Here is an 18,336-nt window from a genome sequence, read left to right on the forward strand (position 1 = left end):
AATGACTTCCACAATTATTTGGAATATCTCGCTCGATGGAGAACAGCAGTAGGTCAGAGAGCCTCTCTTCCAAATGAAAAGACGTTGATACAATTAGAATATATAACACATTAAACAAAAATAGGGAAATTATGATAATATTACTAAATATTATTTACTTTACCAAACAAAACAGTTAGAATCAAGAAGGTAATTATGAGGAATTCATGTTTAGTTTTGTTGATGTTGTAAATTTTATGTAGCCTATTCATGAAAGTGTTAGTAACACTTTCATGAAATCAGTAACACTTTACAATAAGGTTTCATTAGTTAAATTTGTTAACATGAACTAATAATGAACTGCACTTCTACAGCATAATCTTAGATAATATTAATTTCAGCATTTACTAAAACATTATTAAAAACAAAACACATAAAGTTCTTAAAGCAAAGAACCGGCAAAAGTATGAATGTGTCAAAAATAGCAAGGAGACATTTAATTGTGTATTAATAAACTGGTGTTTTCTGTGTCGCTGCAAAGATGAAGTTGATGATGCGGACTCGCCATGAACGCCAGAGAGAAATGCACATTTCATATGGATTACATAATCAGAGAGTAACCTATTTCTTTTCGTTTTGAATTCGCTTAGAAGTAGACATTTCAAGCCTTCTATAATAGATAGCCTTTATTTCTCAAATCTGTGAGGCACAAGCTGAGTTTCGGCGCCCTGCAGTTCACGTGCAATGCAAGTGATCGTGCCGGCGCCTTATTACATTGTCTGCTATATATTTGCTTCATATTTATTAAAAACAGGCAATTGGTTGATAAAACATTGATCAAAATTAAGATACAATTTATACAAAACAAAAATCTTTTAAAAATAGTCTTTCTACAAAACAAAACTCAATGAAGTGTTCAAAATCATGTCTTACCCACTCCATGTCTCCAGACATATTGCACATTTCATGATGTATTATTATCTTTCTCATGCTGCATGCTCACTTTCATAATCAACATTTATTAAATTTAAAAATAACATTAGCCTATAATATTTAAACATAAATATGAAACTAAAAATGTTTTCTTTAATGGCTACAACACGTATACAGTACAGAGAAATTGCATGTCTTGTCGTCAGCATAGACAGTAAAAGAAATGGACACAGCGACCCCATAGACTTCAACGGAGAAAAGTGAAGTCAATTAAAAGCTCTCACTTCCTGATGGCTGAGCCTGATGGCGCAGACTCAAACTGAGCTTGATGATGTAGATGTGACGTGAGCAACCCGCCTGTCTTCTAGTAGCTGTGCCAAGAGAAATCTAAATCATTCCCTTCCGAAACTTGCAGAGACGGAGAGTGTGAGTAGGAGGTGTCCATGAGCTAGGAGCAGGAGCAACTTTTGCTAAGTATTCTTATTAATTATTTTGTCATGTTGCCTCCATGTCCCCCCGATTGCCCGCGAGCTTCTCCTCCTGTCCATACGGTAATCTCTCTACTGTGCGACAGAGAGTCGCGTGGTTATGACGCAATCGTTAGCCTATTTTTACAAAAACAGCTTCTACGGGGCCATAACGTAAGATACAAGGGATTGGAACCTTTTATACATTTTCGTGTTTCTTTAGAAATAAATAATGGACAAATGGAGTCTTTAAACGCCTCAGATGTAAAGTTATTCGCTGTCAAAGTGATGCCAAAATGAATGGGAGTCAATAGAATGCTAACAGCAGGTGATGGTCTGCTAATCAATGGCGGCCCGGGGAAGCTTCAGTTTCCGGCTGATGGATTAACCCCTTTGTCGTCAGCCACCTCAGCCCCCCTTGCATGAAACAGCTGCATATTATTAAAATAGCCTTTAAATTATAGGCTGATAGCTCAAGACGACATACGAACTTGGAGTTGCATGTTGCATGCTTTGGATGTTGCTTTATACTGACTCAAATGAAAATCTTTTTGATACACAACCTTTACTTTATCAAAGGTTATCATAAATGTTAAGCTTCAGATGCATTAACAGTTGTTTTCTCTATAGCAATGCTTTAGAACATTGGTCAAATTAATTGATAATAATGACTAACCATTAATCATAAAAATTAGGCCTGCATCTTATCAGTTTAGTAATGTTATCATTCTTATGTAATCTTTTTGTAAACAAGTGAACACAAAAACACACTGGTGTAGAAGGCATGGGTATACCAAACAATTAAGGAAAGGTATATTTATAAATACATATTTGAATAGTATAGTAAATATTTTATTTGTCCTGCTGTATTAATTTTGTCCTTGATCCCATGTTTTTCTCTTGTCTAACATTCTTGTTTTTACAGATGAATATGAATAAAATGTCATTTTAAGACACAGTATCTTCTTACTATAAAAGTAATTTTGAGTTAATGAATGAATGCTTTAAAAAAAACTCAATAATTTTTACACAGAAATTTGTTGAGGCAGATGTTTTTGTTTATCAATTTTAAACAGTCTAGATTGTATTTAGGGTAGGTAGATAACTTTATGCATATTGTTTTATATTCTAAAAATTATATATATTATATTATTTAAATGACAATACTTTTTAATTATATGTCCATATCCCACCACACCTGAGAAACTTATTTTCTGACCACTATTTCTGTGCAATTTACTCAATCTGAGGTGCTCACGCTAATAATTTCTGTTCCACTCGCTTGTATTTGTCGCCCCGCCCACGCTATGGTCTCGTGAATATTCATGGTAGCTCCACCCATTGGAACCAAATATTTCAGGAACCGAATATATTGTAACACTAATATTTTTTTTTTATTATTATTATTGTTAGTGGCAATGGTGTATACGTGTATTGTTATTTATTATAATATTTATTATTATTATTATTATTATTATTACATTTATCAGAGAGGGGCACAATATATTAAAAAAAATAATAATTCTATCTTTTTAATTCCCCCCCACCCGCCCCCCGCCCCCTGTGCACGCCACTGCCTGAATTCACAAATCATGAAGAATGACATGCACAATGATTTGCGTCGATGACAGCGCACTGCGCATTTAAATAGCCAAACGAAATCTGAAACCAAAAGCTGTGTTTAGCAGTATAACTGCGAAAATTCATCACAATCTTCATTCGTTTTTATTGTGAATCAACAGAAACAAATGCATACTTACCAAGCTGTAAAAACCCCAATAGGATGAAAATAAGAAAGCTCATCGCCTCCTCTGACACTGATGCAGATTCTGTGGAAACAAAAGTAGTCTACCGTTTGTTGATGCCAAAAACGAAAGTAATCAGACTAATGGGAGTCAGTCCGACCCACATGATGAAATCCGAGAGCAATTAGTCCATCACTGAAATTTCCATTCCAAGTAGGCTATGTCTCATTTATACACACTCACCAGTTTGAAAACACCCAAAACTTAGAAACGCCCACTTTTGTTCCACAGAGACCCCATTTGTAAAAAACAAACACTCCAATCATGTACCGATCACGCACTGGAAAAGCAAAGTCCGCTCAAATAACGTGAAATTTCTCAGTTGTAGACTTCTGTTTGCAATAGCCCTACTGAGCTGGTATAGTCATGCTGGGCAACAATGGTAAAATGACCTGCTCTGATCACATGCTCTGGTATGCTCTTTGCAGGACTACATTTTATTTTGATAATTAGTAAAAAAAAAAAAAAAAATTGTTAAATTGATTATCCCCCGGATAAGCGGAAGAAGATGGATGGATGGATGATTATGTTGATTGATTATTGAAAAAGAATAATATATTGATATATTGATGTTTAATATTATTTTAATACAGGGCTATTTTCTGTTCCTTTTTTTTCCCCTGTGTTGTTTAATTAGGTTATTCTAAGTTTAAATATTGATGATTACACGCTTGGGGGAAATGCAATTAATTGCAATTAATTACAGCAAATTGTGCAATTAATTAGTTAATTTTTTTTTTATCGATTCCCAGCCCTAATTTATATATATATATACACACACATTACTTGTATAAATACTCAGACATTAATAAAATACGAATAATATTTTAAAAAGAAATAATTTTAATCATGATAAAATGCCCCTATAGTGAAACATAATAAATACTGAAAACAAAAAACTCGGGAAAACTCTGTGTCAATGTCACAGTGTCTGGTTTGTGTATTCCTGGTGTCCACTAGAGGTCCTCTTCCCCACGTTGTCATCCACATTATGAACTGCATTCCCCACAATCCTTGTCTGTACCAATCACTGTTTGAGGTCCCCGCCCTGGCCGCCCGAGGGAAGGTCTCCGCCCTGGCCGCCCGAGGGAAGGTCTCCGCCCTGGCAGCCAGATGGACTATCTGCTCCGCCTTGGCCACCTGTAGGGTCGTCTGCTTCGCCCTGGTCGCCCGATGGGTCGTCTGCTTCGCCCTGGCCACCCGATGGACTGTCTGCTTCGCCCTGGTCGCTGGCTAAGCTGTCACCCCCTATTCCTGTTCCCCTTCATGGACCTGGCCCCCCATCCCTCCCCCTGATCCTCCACCGTTCCACCTCCCTCCTGGACTCTTGTTTTGTTTGTTTCTTCTGGGTCTTGGAGCGTCTGGTAGCCTCTCCGTAGAGGGGGGGTTATGTCACAGTCTCTGGTTTTTGTATTCCTGGTGTCCACTAGAGGTCCTCTTCCCCACGGTGTCATCCACATTATGAACTGCATTCCCCACAATCCTTGTCTGTACCAATCACTGTTCATTGCACTCAGGTGTTCCCCGTCATCATTGTTCCCAGCTGTTCCCTGTTTCATTGTTAGTTCTGTGTGTATATATACAGGGCTCCAGACTGCGACCAAATGGTCGCATTTTGCGACCAAAATTTGAGAGTGTGCGACTGAATTTTTCATCCAGTCGCACATGTGCGACCAGTAAATTTGTTTTGTTTTTACACGTTAAACGGAAGGGGCGCGTCAGTGAATCCGGAATGTGTGGCAGGCCAATGAGTGTGAGAAGAATTGGGAATGGCCACTGTAACTGGCTAATGTGTGGAGGGGGAGGGTCCTAGAGATAATCGAGCGCGCGTAAACGTCCGTGGGAAGGAGACGGAGACAAATATCAATGTCACAGACACAGCCGGATGATGATTCAGAATCAGAGGTTTGTGAGGTGATAAAGGCCCGAACCCACCATTTTCGGGAAGACTGGCTGCGAGAATTCAGCTGGTTGAGGTACTGTAAGGAGACGAACTTAATGAACTGCGAATGTTGCAGTCGCTACCCCAGAACTGCGGGGAAAATGAAGTTTGCAGACAGTGCAGGCACTTCGCAGTTTAAACACAATATGCTAGTTAGACACATTCTCAGCCTCAAGCATAGAGTATTCCGTAACATGTTAATAAATCAAAACAAAATGAAAGCGGAAAAAAACTGCGCTACTCATTTCTGCGTCACGGACCGTTTAATAGTTCGAACCAATAATAGACAGCGCAGAGCTTCTCTCGCCAGTCGCGGGCGGATCTCGATCACGCAACACCGTCACATCGTGGACATCCAGTGAAGAAATCCATTGAGTTCGCAACAGAATTAATAACATCGTTGCGAGATCCAGTGAGAAACATTCAGATTCAACGCAGAATTCTCTGTTATAAACCATATCAGATCAAACAGCGCTAACGTGGAAACCAGGAGAAACATGTGCCATGAACGAACAAGTTATAGAAGGCTTTAGGTCCACAGATCAGCAACATTCACCATGGATTTAATGTAGTAACACTAACTGTAACGGTATACTGTGGTTATAACAGTAGCCTACACATATCTTTTTCCAGCACTTCAAAACTATAATATCATATTTAAATGTTATTTTTAATGTGTTGACCAAAACATTTTTTGTTCAACCTTTAAAGATTGTCTCTATTTATAAAACTAAAAGTTTCAAGAAGTAGGAAAACTCACACTTATTTAAAAAAATAAATAAAATAAAATTACCATTGTAAACATAGCTGCTGAGGGCGCTTATTGGCTATTTTCAATCCCTAATATCTATTTTGTCACTCATTTTGCTATTGAATTAATATTAAGACATTATGAATGATAATCGTTCAAGTTAATTTTATCTACACCTCAAATTAAGCTCAGTGCTTTGTCATCCCACAGTGCTACCAGATACTTTCTGTAGAACTTAGTGCCGCTGCCCTCAAATGTTAGTCTGGAGCCCTGTGAACTTAAAATAAAACTGCACATTGTAATTTCTGTACGTTAAGTCTATTTATTATCAAAGCATTTGTCAGTAATACAGTTATTTTTGGGGGAAATGTGAATAATTGCATTGCAAGGTGATTTAAGATGTGCCCCTAAATTTTCTGCTTGCGCTCCTAAAATTTTAAGTCAGGGGCTACAGCGCTCCTAATAAAAAAAGTTAGTCTGGAGCCCTGATATACCCTGGTTGTTTCAGTGTTTGTCACGGAGTCCTTGTCTATTATCACACCACTTCTGAGTTCTGCTTTGTTGCCTGTTTTGTATTGTTTTATGTTTTGAATTGCTTCTTTGGTTTTGACCCCTGCCTGGACTGGATTTTGAGTAACGGATTTCCCTCATTAAATAAACATTACTGCATTATTGGATCTTCCCTTGTTTCTTGAGTGTGGATCGTGACAGTCAAGTCTTGCTCCCAATCCTGTTTTCCCTAGTGATGGAAGAAAAAAAGCATTTCAAAGCTTTGAATCAATTGAACCAATTGCTTCGCAAAATGATTCACTGTTTCGAAGCGTTCGAAATGCCACACGCTGGGGACTCCTGCTGGTCAAAACAGTGTAAATTCAACAAAAACTCATGCCAAACATGCATAAAACAATGACAAAGGTCACATGGGCCACATCTGGACCACACACAGCAAGCCACAACTCACATTAAAACCGGCTTGATGTGAGTGGGCCAGAAACGGCCCATATGAACTTTGCCACTTCCAGAACTGAGCCGTATGTGCCATAGTTTGCCAGCCCAGATGAGGCCCCCGAAATGTATGCTATCTGGGTCGAAGCTGCACGCTCACACAAGACAGAGCGCACGGACAATGAGCAGATGCTAATCCTGTGCACTTACAACAGAAGACTAGCACAAGACAGAGCGCACGGACAATGAGCAGATGCTAATCCTGTGCGCTCACAACAGAAGACTAGCACATGAGCATTAATGTCCGAATCCCGACAGAGAACCGACACCAAACTAGACCGAAGTGCCGGGATCTGAACACCAGGCTCTGCACACAAAACAACTCACATGAACAGAACTCGTACGGCTGGAGCACACTCAAACCCACTCACTCACACGATGACAAGACTATACAGGAGTGTCAGGGCTCTGTCACAAAACCAAGAATAAACTAGACCGATAAGTGACAGAAACCTTACACTAATATATGCTAATGTAGATCTAACATTTCCTCAGCACCAGACACTGAAGAAAATTACTCCAAATAACAAATGACTTCAACACAAGTATGTTTAAAAATATGATTTTTCTTTTACATGTGTAAAACATCAATTTTGTATGGATTCATTTGATTTCACTGTAAAGCTATTGTGTGTAGGGGGGAAGTAAGACTGTGTGACTGTGAGGTTCATAACAGCAGGACAGGAAAAAGCCCTTCATCTACAAACTAAACACACATCAAACATGCATGGCCATTCTCATGCATGAGCTGTTTGTCCACCCAGCAGATCAAACCACATTTCTAAAGAAAAACGACCACAGCAGTTTCAGTTTGACTCAATAGATGAGCTGCTAGAGTCAGACTTCAGTAAAACTGGCAATGTATGATGGCAGATGATTTTTGCCACTTCGCAAAAACTGAATGATTATAACGCCATTTTAAAATCCATCAGAATTAGAGGCTGACTAATATTAAATAATCCAATATATTACTACTTTTTCATATTTGACACAATCAGAAACTACCTTTTAGAAACCATCAATGTTAACATCAAAACCATGTTTTCCATTTAATAAAGATTGTTTTTCAATGGGCCGTTTGACCAAAAATCTGTATCACATTATTTGTAAAGATTCTGCCAGTTTTACAGCATATCACATTATTTTATTTTTCTTTCCATGACCGAACCTTGTTTATTGTGGTTTATTTTACTGTCAAGAGTACATATAAAATCATTGAAATGAAATGAAAATTCAAATGAGAATGTAATAATTCCTTGAATTTTTGGGCAAGTTTACTGTTTAAATTGAAACATGTATGAAAACTTTTGTAATATTGCTTAAAAATAATGTTTTATTATTATTATTATTATAATAATTACTTTTATTACTTTCATAAGAAGTATATTGTACTGTGCAATAGTAATATATTTCTTTCAGAATGTCTTCAAGTTAGACTAAACTTTTATTTTGGCATGGAGTAATGAAGACCTTTGAGTTAATGTGTGTATTAATACATTATTATTATTATTATTGTTGTTGTTGTTGTTGTGTTACTTGAAGAAGTGCACTCTAGAAATACACTGTCATAATTTCTTCAAGTTAACCCGAACTTTTATTTTGACGGGTTGTTGTAAAGACCTATGTTTCTGTTTGACTGACATGACGATAGTTTTATCAAATGAAATGGTGAAGCTTGTGAAGTGACTCTCATAGCAGCTCTGCAGATGAAGTTTATGTGTCTATTTTCTCATATAGTGAGATAAGCGCTAAAAATCATTCTCAATATTAAACAGGGTTGGGGAGTAACGGAATACGTGTAACGGCGTTATGTAATCAGGATACAAAAATCCAGTAACTGTAATCCGTTACAGTTACGTCAAAAAACATAGTAATCAGATTATAGTTACATTTTGAAAAAAGGGGGAATACTTTCAGGATTACAATGGTTTCATTTAAAACTAAATAAATAAGTATTTTTGGCATAATAACACTATATTAAGCGCTGCTTGATTATACAGTAGTTCCTGGTTCTGTTGCCAGTAATGACTCACGTGTGCCACGCGCTGGTGCATGTGCAAATAACCATAGATATCATATATAAAGGCTAGATGTCTCGTGCGCGCTGCTGGCCAATGGAGGTCGACGTCCGCACGTGGCGGCCATCTTATCACAGGGCGCTCGCTCACTCGTTTAATGGTGCATGAACTTTTAAATAACCATAACTTGCTCAATTTTCTACCGATTTTCAAACGGTTTGGTTTGTTATAAACGTCAGAGATGTAGTTATGACACTGCATACATACACTGCATACATATGCATAATTATAACATACATGTTCAAGCATTCGGAATTATAGCCACGTTAATAACGTTTGTAAGAAACCAAACCGTTTGTAAATCTGTCAAGATTTCAGCGAGATAAGAGGATTTGTGTGCATGCTGATCACTCACCTTAATTCACAGCTTCACTGTGACAAGATGGCCGAACGGTGATGCCGGAAGTGACGGCGCTATAAGACATCTATGCAAATAACAGCTTTCTACAATCTCCTCAGACGCAGATTGAATCGATGCTGCCTGCGGGTAAAATCGCTTTTAATTCATGGAAATTCCGCTGCTATTTTGTAGAAATTAGGAGAGTAGCTTTTTTAGTACCCAAAATGTCCTTTCTTATCTTTTCTCACGTAACGGAATGTTCGCTGTCTAGGTAACGTAGGGGAACTCCCACTGCGAACGCCCCACGTCCAGTCAGGCAAATTAAGAAAGATCACGGCTTTAGTCAACATGTAGGCCTATTTTAAAATAAACTAATATGTAGATTGTGTAAAAATGTTAAATGTTGTGTTTTTATTTTTTAGTTAAAAATTAGTTAAAAATAAAACAAAATAATCTGTAATACTATACATTAGCCACTAGATGTCTGTATAGCCCTTTACATAAATATATATTCAGGCATAATCAGTTACATTACTTTCATATTATAGTACTTGGATTACGTTACTGAATACTTTTTTTATGAAGTAATTTGTAACTGTAACGGAATACATTTTTAAAGTAACCCTCCCAAGCCTGATATTAAAGATTAGCAGAGTTCACACCACAGCTATAACGATAACAGCACAGAGAAACTATATCGTTGGAATCACTTTCAGAACGATTTTATCCAGCTGAGGAACCATAAAAACATCGACAGCCAATCATTTAAATCCTTCTATAACGAGCTCGAGCATTTAAAGTGACATACAAGCATGTGCTTATAATAAACAATGATATTGTGTAAGTTAATATAGTTATTGGTATTTTTATATTGTTGTTCTTGTAAACAGGCCTTTATAGAGTAAATTTCATGTATGACTGGATTCCTTGATTCAGTCCGTGTCATAGGGCTCTACTTGCCATAAAGAAAGTTAGTTGTGGGTTATTTATTGTTATGTTATAAAGTTATAACCATTAGTAAGAAGGGTATGGAGTTAATAAAGGTACCCTCTCAAAACACTCTACATAGTGCTCTTCGTGGCCATTGAATAGATTCAGCAATTGTTTCAGCTATGCACTGGAGTATGGCAGTATCTAGATATATCTCACGCAGAATTGAAACCGGTATAGCGCCCAGCACAGCATTATTTTCAACTGTTAAGTATAACTAAATACATATAACTTAACAGTTGAAAACAGTGCTGAGCTGGAGACATCATAACACACATGCAGTGTGTATGTGTGAACTAGGGTGGTCAAACTCAGTGGCGGAGAGGACTTACACCAGATTGAGTGTTATCAGCAGACTGTCTTATTAGATCAGTTTTCACTGAACCACTGGAGAAAATGTTCGACATGTTTGTTTTGTTCTTTTTGTGTTGGTGGAGTATGATTGGTAAGTTTTACAAATTTACTGTCTAATTTCGGTTACACTTTATTTTAAGTTTGACGTAGTTACATTGGACATTCTCAAAGAACTGAGTGATACTAATTAACATGTACTTACTTTAGAGTTACGGTTAGGGTTTGGTTTAGGGTTAGTTACTTGTAAGTATGCATAATTTACTGTTATTACTATAGTAAGTATGCAGTAACGCGTAACTACGTCAGCTTAAAATAAAGTGTTAACCTAATTTCTTTCAGTTTTAGAGAAATAAAGCTGCTTCTATACGGTTCAGATTAGAGGATTTGCATTTGCTGTTCTTCTAAATTAAATTAAATCTAACAAATATAATTGTGAGATACTTAGAAATCAACTTTGAAGTTTTACTCGGCTGTAATTGACTTGTCATGTAACTTCAGATGTTTATTTTGCTCTACAAGCCGATGACTTTAAAATACATTAAAGATTAAAATGTTGCCTCTTATTTTGAGTTTCTTGTAAAGATTAGAAACTGATTTCAGCTTTAAACCTCTTCATGTTCTCCAGGTGTGTTTGGTGATTCAGTGTCAGTGATGGAGGGAGATTCTGTTACTCTAAACACTGTTACTGAAATACATGAAGATGAAGATATACTGTGGAAATATGGAGCTGAAAACTCTCTCATAGCTGAAATCAGTAAAGCTGCTGGAATCTTCTCCACATATGATGATGTTCCTGATGGGAGATTCAGAGACAGACTGAAGCTAGACAATCAAACTGGATCTCTGACCATCACAAACACCACAACTGAACATGCTGGAGATTATCAACTACTGCTAAGTGGAGCAAAACGATCATCAAGAACATTCAGTATTTCTGTCTATGGTGAGTATAGAGATCATTTCTTCAGTCCTTCAAATATTCTTGTTATTTGGAATTTGGTTATTTGTTAAGGAATATTTTGGCTCCAGTAGAAGTTAAACTTAACTGACAGCATAATGTTGATTAAAACAAGGTTACAAGGCGCTTACAATGGAAGTCAATTAAGTCAATTTTGTAAGGATTTAAAAGGAGAATGTGAGGCTTATAACTGAATAGAAACACAATAATGATTATCTTTAGTTGAGATGTAAAGCTATTTAAATAATATTTTTGTTCTGTTTTAGAATTTTAGGTGTTCTGTTGGCAAAGGGACAGAATTGTATAATTAGACAACTTTATGCATGAAAAGTTAGCAATTAAAAAAAAAAACTAAAATCATGTTGTTCATGTCTTGTGGCCATACTATTAAAAAAACCCATGAACTTCCATTGTAAGAGTCTGTAATCCAAATTCTCGCTTTTCTGCAGGACAAATGGAAATAAATTGTGGTAATAAACACAATTTGCTTTTGATTGCAACAAATGCTGTTGATTAGGTTTATCTTGTACTGAACTCTGAATTCTCCATTATTTTAATATTTTGACATGTTTAATCATTTTATAGTTTGAGATGATAGAAACACTCACTCACTGTCATGCCACTACACTGAAAATAAGATTTTTGACTAGATTTAACCACATTTATGTTTATTCTCTCATGTTTTCCAGCTCATCTGCCCACTCCTAACATTACCAGAAACTGTTCTTCATCATCATCAAATTGTTCATTGGTGTGTTCATCAGTGTTGAATGTGTGTGATGCGACTCTCTCCTGGTACAAAGGAATCAGTGTATTGTCCAGCATCAGTGTGTGTGATCTCAGCATCAGTCTCTCTCTACCTCTGGAGGTGGAATATCAGGATAAAAACACCTACAGCTGTGTGCTGAACAATCCCATCAGCAACCAGACCACACATCTGGACATCAACACACTCTGTCACACATGTGCAGGTACCACAGCACTGATGATATATGTGTGTATTTACTGACCTGATCTCTGTCTGCTGTTGGAGATCAGACTGATGCGTTCACTTCTTTATCATTACAGCACCGGACACACAGTCTTCTTCACACTCTCCAGTGTCTCTGATAGTGTTGATCTCTGCTTCTGCTGCTGGATCTCTGATGATTGTTGTTATAGTCGTGATCCTCTGCATCTGCAAGAAATGTAGAAAAACAGGTCAGGAGAGTAAATTATTAACTACAAATAACTTCAAATAATGCATCTGAAGCACCAATATTTATTTGTTACATATTTCTACATAAGATTGCAAGCTCTGTTGTTTTTAACTCATCTGTATTATTGTTAAAGCAGTTCAGACCCAGGAAGAAGACAGAACGGATTCAGCATTGTGTAAACCAACAACACGTAAAAAGGTAAGAAGTTGTTGCAGTCAGTTAGTGTGTTTGAAGCTTGTCGATTGAAGTTTGCAGCATCAGACGGTTAGTAGTGTTTGGCCTATAGACTCAACTGTCATTGTTACCTTCAAAAGGAGAGTTTTTTAAAATGCTATTTACACTAAGCCTACTGTTTGCACCTCAGTGTAAATAGTTTTTCCATTTTAGAGGAATATTATTTTGCAATGTAATTTTTTTCGCACAAACCAATTCATTAGCACATAGACATTTTTTTTTATTGATATATATATATAATTATTTAATTTTTTTTGTAAAAGTAATAGGCCTATATTACAACTGCTAAACTATTATATCTGACAACCTCAGTCACCACTCACATTCACTTTAAAAGTGAATGAGTTTACATGACCTCACGCTTGTCGGGTTAAGAACGTGCATTTAAACACACTCAGTGAGTGACTGGAAACTTTCTACGTAGGCCTACTTATTTTTTTTCTTTGGTCATATCAAGCCAAGTGAAATATTGTATCCACTGTAGGCCTAAATCTGTTTAAAACTTGGGTGCGATGTTCTCTTGGGAACTCGTTCCGTAAAATAGCTACGGGATCGTCCCGTAAATCGATACAGGACGTGATTAGGCTATTTGTCCAAGGGTTTTGCAGTGTGGCAATTAGTAATAAAATAATAATAATAATAATAATAATAATTTCACTAGTAGAGAAGCTTATCTGCGCGTGATTGCATTTTTTTATTTGCCGGTAGATCACACGCAGTAAACCTGCTCATAATTTTTTGTACATTATTAGACAGATCATTAATTAATATTATAATGTTATTTAGATTTCTATTAAGATTATAAATGTTTTATTAGAATGTTATTAAGATTATTAATAATGTTAATTAATCATTTATAGCATACAATTCATAAAATTTAAAAAAAGAGTTGATTTAGATAAAAATGGGACAAAAAATTACATATAGGCTAAATTTTAAGTAAATTAATTAAAGATTAAAAATCCGTCCCAGAGTAACAGCTGCACATAATATCAAATGTGTTTGTTGCAAGTTCACATGGCCAACTTGTTCCCATGTTTGATTTATTTTATGTTTATAATTTTTGAGCACATTAAGATTTGAGCACGTGCAGATTGTCTCTTTACGGAGTGCTGACACAAATACGGCATGGAAAAGAGAACTACCCAGGAAAAACAATGTATATATGTATGTGCTGCTTTCTGCCTGAAAGTGTTTTTCTTTTTGTACATAGTTTATAAATGAGGTGCTATGACTTGTAGTTAAAGCCTACATGTAGGCTAGAAACGTTTGTCCAGTAGGCTACACCAGCTAGCATACTAATTTAAATAATATTTTGTTTGGAAAACATATATAAACATTTCTGACTTTTGGTTTGATTGTTCTAAAATCACCCATACAAAACCAGCTTTTATACCATTAGGTTGTCTTTGGAGAGAAAGTAGGACACAGAGTTGTTAGTCATGTCCTCGATCTGCAGCGTCTCTGCGGTTCATCATTATCTGAGCTGAGATGCAGCTTTAGCAGACATTGCTTTCTTTGTAGACGTTCTGCAACAAGTGTCTCTGCTGTTGCTTTAGTGGGAAAGACAGTCATTCTCAGAGCAGAGACTGCAAACCTGCAGAACTTCAACTGTTTGATGATTTAACTGGTTAAAAAGTCATGAATGGGATGTTTGATGTCATTTCCTCCTGCTGCTCTATGTTAGCATCTTTCAGAAGTAGTAGTAGTAAAAAAATGCGTGCATAAAAAAAGTACATATCAAAAATAAAAAAGCAGCTTTCAAGATCATCCTTTGGAGTAAAAATGATAGAAAATGATGTTCAGTTCTACTAATCTATCTGGAGTTTTAAAAGGTTTTATTAAGAGAATAACAAGGTTATTCAGATAGAAAACTTGGTCTGTTATTAATTTTCCGTCGCATTAGCAGGTTCCTGACAGAGTTTGTGTTTCCTTTCAGAAATCAAAAACGGAGTCTGTGTATGAAAATATCCCCAAAAAACGATGATCTTTATCCACTGGAACTGATGAGAGTTCATACTGGACCTTGTCTCACACCTTTTGGTTTTTCCTCACATTTATTCCCTGTTTTCACTCTTTTTTTTTTTTGTGTGTGTGTGTGTGTGTGTTATAATGTCTGATTTTTTTTTATAATTTAGTGGTTCCTCAATAGCATATCATCCATAAACTCAACTAAAATGTTCTAATTTTAGTTTTCCAGACAGAAACATGTCGGCCCAGATCCGGCCCACATCTGGAACACATGGATTCCACACGCACCAGATGTGGGCCGGATCTGGGCCGACATGTTTCTGTCTGGGTTATCATATAGAAATGTACATAACTTTCATTAGTAAATATTGATTCCACCCTTCACTGTGCTTCTATGCCTGTCATTTACAATTCTTGTTTTATTTTTTTTAAAGGATATTAACTGCATTTCATATATGTATCATTGCATTTTGCATTTACAGTATCACACACAATATGATCTGCTGGATATTTTAGCAAATGTAACACAAGCACATCATCGCTCTCTAGTGTCCATAGCAGATAATCACATCTCTATAATAATATCTCTAGAGATGTTGCTGTTCTAGATGTCATATTTCCATCTTATAAATATTGCTTTGGTCATCAGTCTTATGATATTAATTTAACTGATAAATGGTGGATTTTTAAGCAAAAGCAGCTAAAACAGCATCATAGCACATCATAGATCAACGTGAAACAGCGGCGTTCACAGGAAAAACGGACTTATATTATGCAAGCAAATTCATAATGCTCAGTTACATGCAATCAATGTGAATACTGTCACAGAAACCTTACCTAAGAATTCAGATTTCCAAGAACAGCCTTCACCTTCCTTCAATATAAATAGATTAAATAAAAACGTATTAAAATCACAGTTGATTAGACACTGGTCATATTGCTAAACATGGAGTTGTACAGCTAGTTAGCTTTAGTAAATGTCAAAAATTTAATCCTAAAATGTAACAGGTGAACATTTAGTCCATCAGTAAGTAATGTACAGAGACAGTCACTCTATAAATGATTAGCTTAGTTCAGTTATTTCTGATAACAAACTCACAGATTCCAGTCGTAATGAGTGAGACAAATCTGTTTTAATGTCATTCATCATAAACACCTTTCATAAAGACCTTTCAAGTTATTTTCATTCTTACAGAAATTTAAATAGTGTTTTTATGCATATAACATTTTAAAGCACATTTTCCTTTGCTGTTGCAAAAAAAAAAAAAAACACACTAATATTCCACAAAAAAGAGCAAGGCACCCAAGTTCTGTCTTCTGGTTGTGTTTTTCTGAGGCCTATCATAGTACTCTATGACACTGACATTACTTTTCTGAGAACATTTACAATAAAGTGCATCATGTGACACTGCTAAATCCTGCTGTTGATTTGGGAAACCCAGATCTCAGAGTTCAGAGAGATCTGATGATGTTCTGTAAGACAATGAGCTCTTTGAACAAGAAAATCAAACAGGATAAACTTAAGAAACAGAGACTTGTACAATTGCAAGTATTTTGTTCAGACAAGAGTATTCAAGTGAAAAACTTAAAATATTCAGATGCTTAATACCAGTAAAAGTACTTGCACAGCAGCCAGTAACAGGTATGGAACATAAAAAAACAACATGTTGCAAATTAAAATACATTTAAAAAAACATATTTGGCATTTTGTCGCCACGATTATCCACAGTGTCTTCCGTTACAGGTTCAGTTCCTGAGATTGAGAGTTTGATCAAGGACACAATGTGGTGATATTTCATTGATGAACCCTTGCAGGATTTTAACTGACTTTCTTTAACCACAAAACTACGCCATTACAAACAAACCAACAAAAACACAAAGTTCTTCATAGACTTAAACATAAATAAAAGGATTCCAGCTGAAAACACCAGCTTGTAACGTGATTATCAGAGACAGCATGCTGCTGTTTTCATCAGGGATGTTCCTCTCCATTGTCAACTGACATTAGTAATTACCAGAATCAGAACAGACTCAATTCAGTACCTGAGTGTTTGACTGACAGCCGCTCTGTGAAGAGCTGGACATTAATTGGTCAAAATATCCATCTTGAATGATTCATGTTCAGTTATTAATGAAATGTCTCTAGTGTTGCACGGTGTACCGATACTTCAAAAGTATCGCGATACTCGGAAATTAAAAACGTCACGATACCTAAATTTTTCAGTATCGATACTTTATAAAAAAAATAAAATAAAAAAATAAAACGCCTCCCTATGGACGTCTGTGTTTTTTTCCTGACGCACGCAGCAAAGAACCTGCCGCTGTCAGTGTCATGTGACAAAACACTACAGCGAGATGGCTGCATGTGCGAGCACAAGTGGTCCACGACTCGTAGAAAAAGATGACGCGGGGAGTGACATATGGAAGTAGGTTGCCTACCTTGCTCTGTTGCACGGTGCACCGATACTTCAAAAGTAAATCGGAAATTAAAAACGTCACGATTCCTTTATTTATTAGTATCGATACTTCTAAGAATGACTGCGTTCCAGATTTGTAAGGCCGGCGAGTCGACACACTGGCTGCGTGTCGTGTCCGTTTTTATTTCGGCTCCCATGTTAACTGCCTGCGTGACACACGCGTCTGGGCGCGGCTCGAGGGAAACGTGTGCATGCTACAAATAGAACCGACGCCTATTTTTCACGCGACACGCAAGCCTGTTGGAAGCGTTTCCAGGCAAAATAGAATAGGAAAAGATGTTTCTATGTCATTTTGACACGAATACATATTAAAAAATGACATTTTGATGTTTGAACGTTTTGACATAAATACAATAAATGTCATTTAAAAAAAATATGATCGATTTTCAAATATTGCACCTCTCAAATACAGAACGAATTATTCTGTAGCCTATTTTGCCGTCAACACTGCCGACGTTGTCTTTGCTGCTATATATTTATGTTTAACATGAAGTATAGGCCTTCCACACATCTCTCTCTCCCCACGTCAAATATATCACCAATGAGGCTTATCATATGTTACCAATATTAAACATTGTTTAATATAATCACTGTTCATATTTTTATTCAAAGTTCAGAATCAAGATAAAGCTCTTATGTTTCTTATGATAAATGAGATAATGCTGCTAAATTTATATATTTTTTTACCTTGAATGTCATTGCTCTAATTTATTTTTTATATTTCATATTTTGTTCAAATGTTTAATATATCTGCTGTTCATATGTTAATTTATTAGTGTGTTATATGATTAGAATGTTGTCCCGGTTTTAAAATAAAGCACAGCAATGATATTTGAGAGTGTTTCTCCCTTTT

At 36.3% G+C, this 18,336-nt stretch overlaps 2 protein-coding genes across 4 annotated transcripts in view; one reads left to right on the forward strand and one right to left on the reverse strand.

Moving 5' to 3' along the window:
• The window catches only part of LOC309476158 (uncharacterized protein), a 67,374-nt gene extending 64,100 nt beyond the window's left edge, over positions 1-3,274 (reverse strand). For all 3 annotated transcript variants that reach the window (XM_082139386.1, XM_082139385.1, XM_082139384.1), the window contains exon 1: positions 3,140-3,274. In XM_082139386.1, coding sequence (XP_081995512.1) covers positions 3,140-3,182 — 43 coding nt within the window. In that variant the 5' untranslated portion in view covers positions 3,183-3,274. The remainder of the gene's footprint in view (positions 1-3,139) is intronic.
• LOC309476247 (SLAM family member 5-like) overlaps positions 1-15,554 on the forward strand; it is a 28,160-nt gene extending 12,606 nt beyond the window's left edge. Inside the window, exons 3-5 of the mRNA XM_082139518.1 lie at positions 12,292-12,802; positions 12,935-12,999; positions 14,975-15,554. Of these exons, the coding sequence (XP_081995644.1) occupies positions 12,292-12,611 (320 nt within the window). The 3' untranslated portion in view covers positions 12,612-12,802; positions 12,935-12,999; positions 14,975-15,554. The remainder of the gene's footprint in view (positions 1-12,291; positions 12,803-12,934; positions 13,000-14,974) is intronic.
• Positions 15,555-18,336: the final 2,782 nt, after the last annotated feature.

The sequence above is a fragment of the Leuciscus leuciscus genome, assembly GCF_965113295.1.
Source record: "Leuciscus leuciscus genome assembly, chromosome: 15".
In the NCBI taxonomy this organism is placed as follows: Eukaryota; Metazoa; Chordata; class Actinopteri; order Cypriniformes; family Leuciscidae; genus Leuciscus; species Leuciscus leuciscus.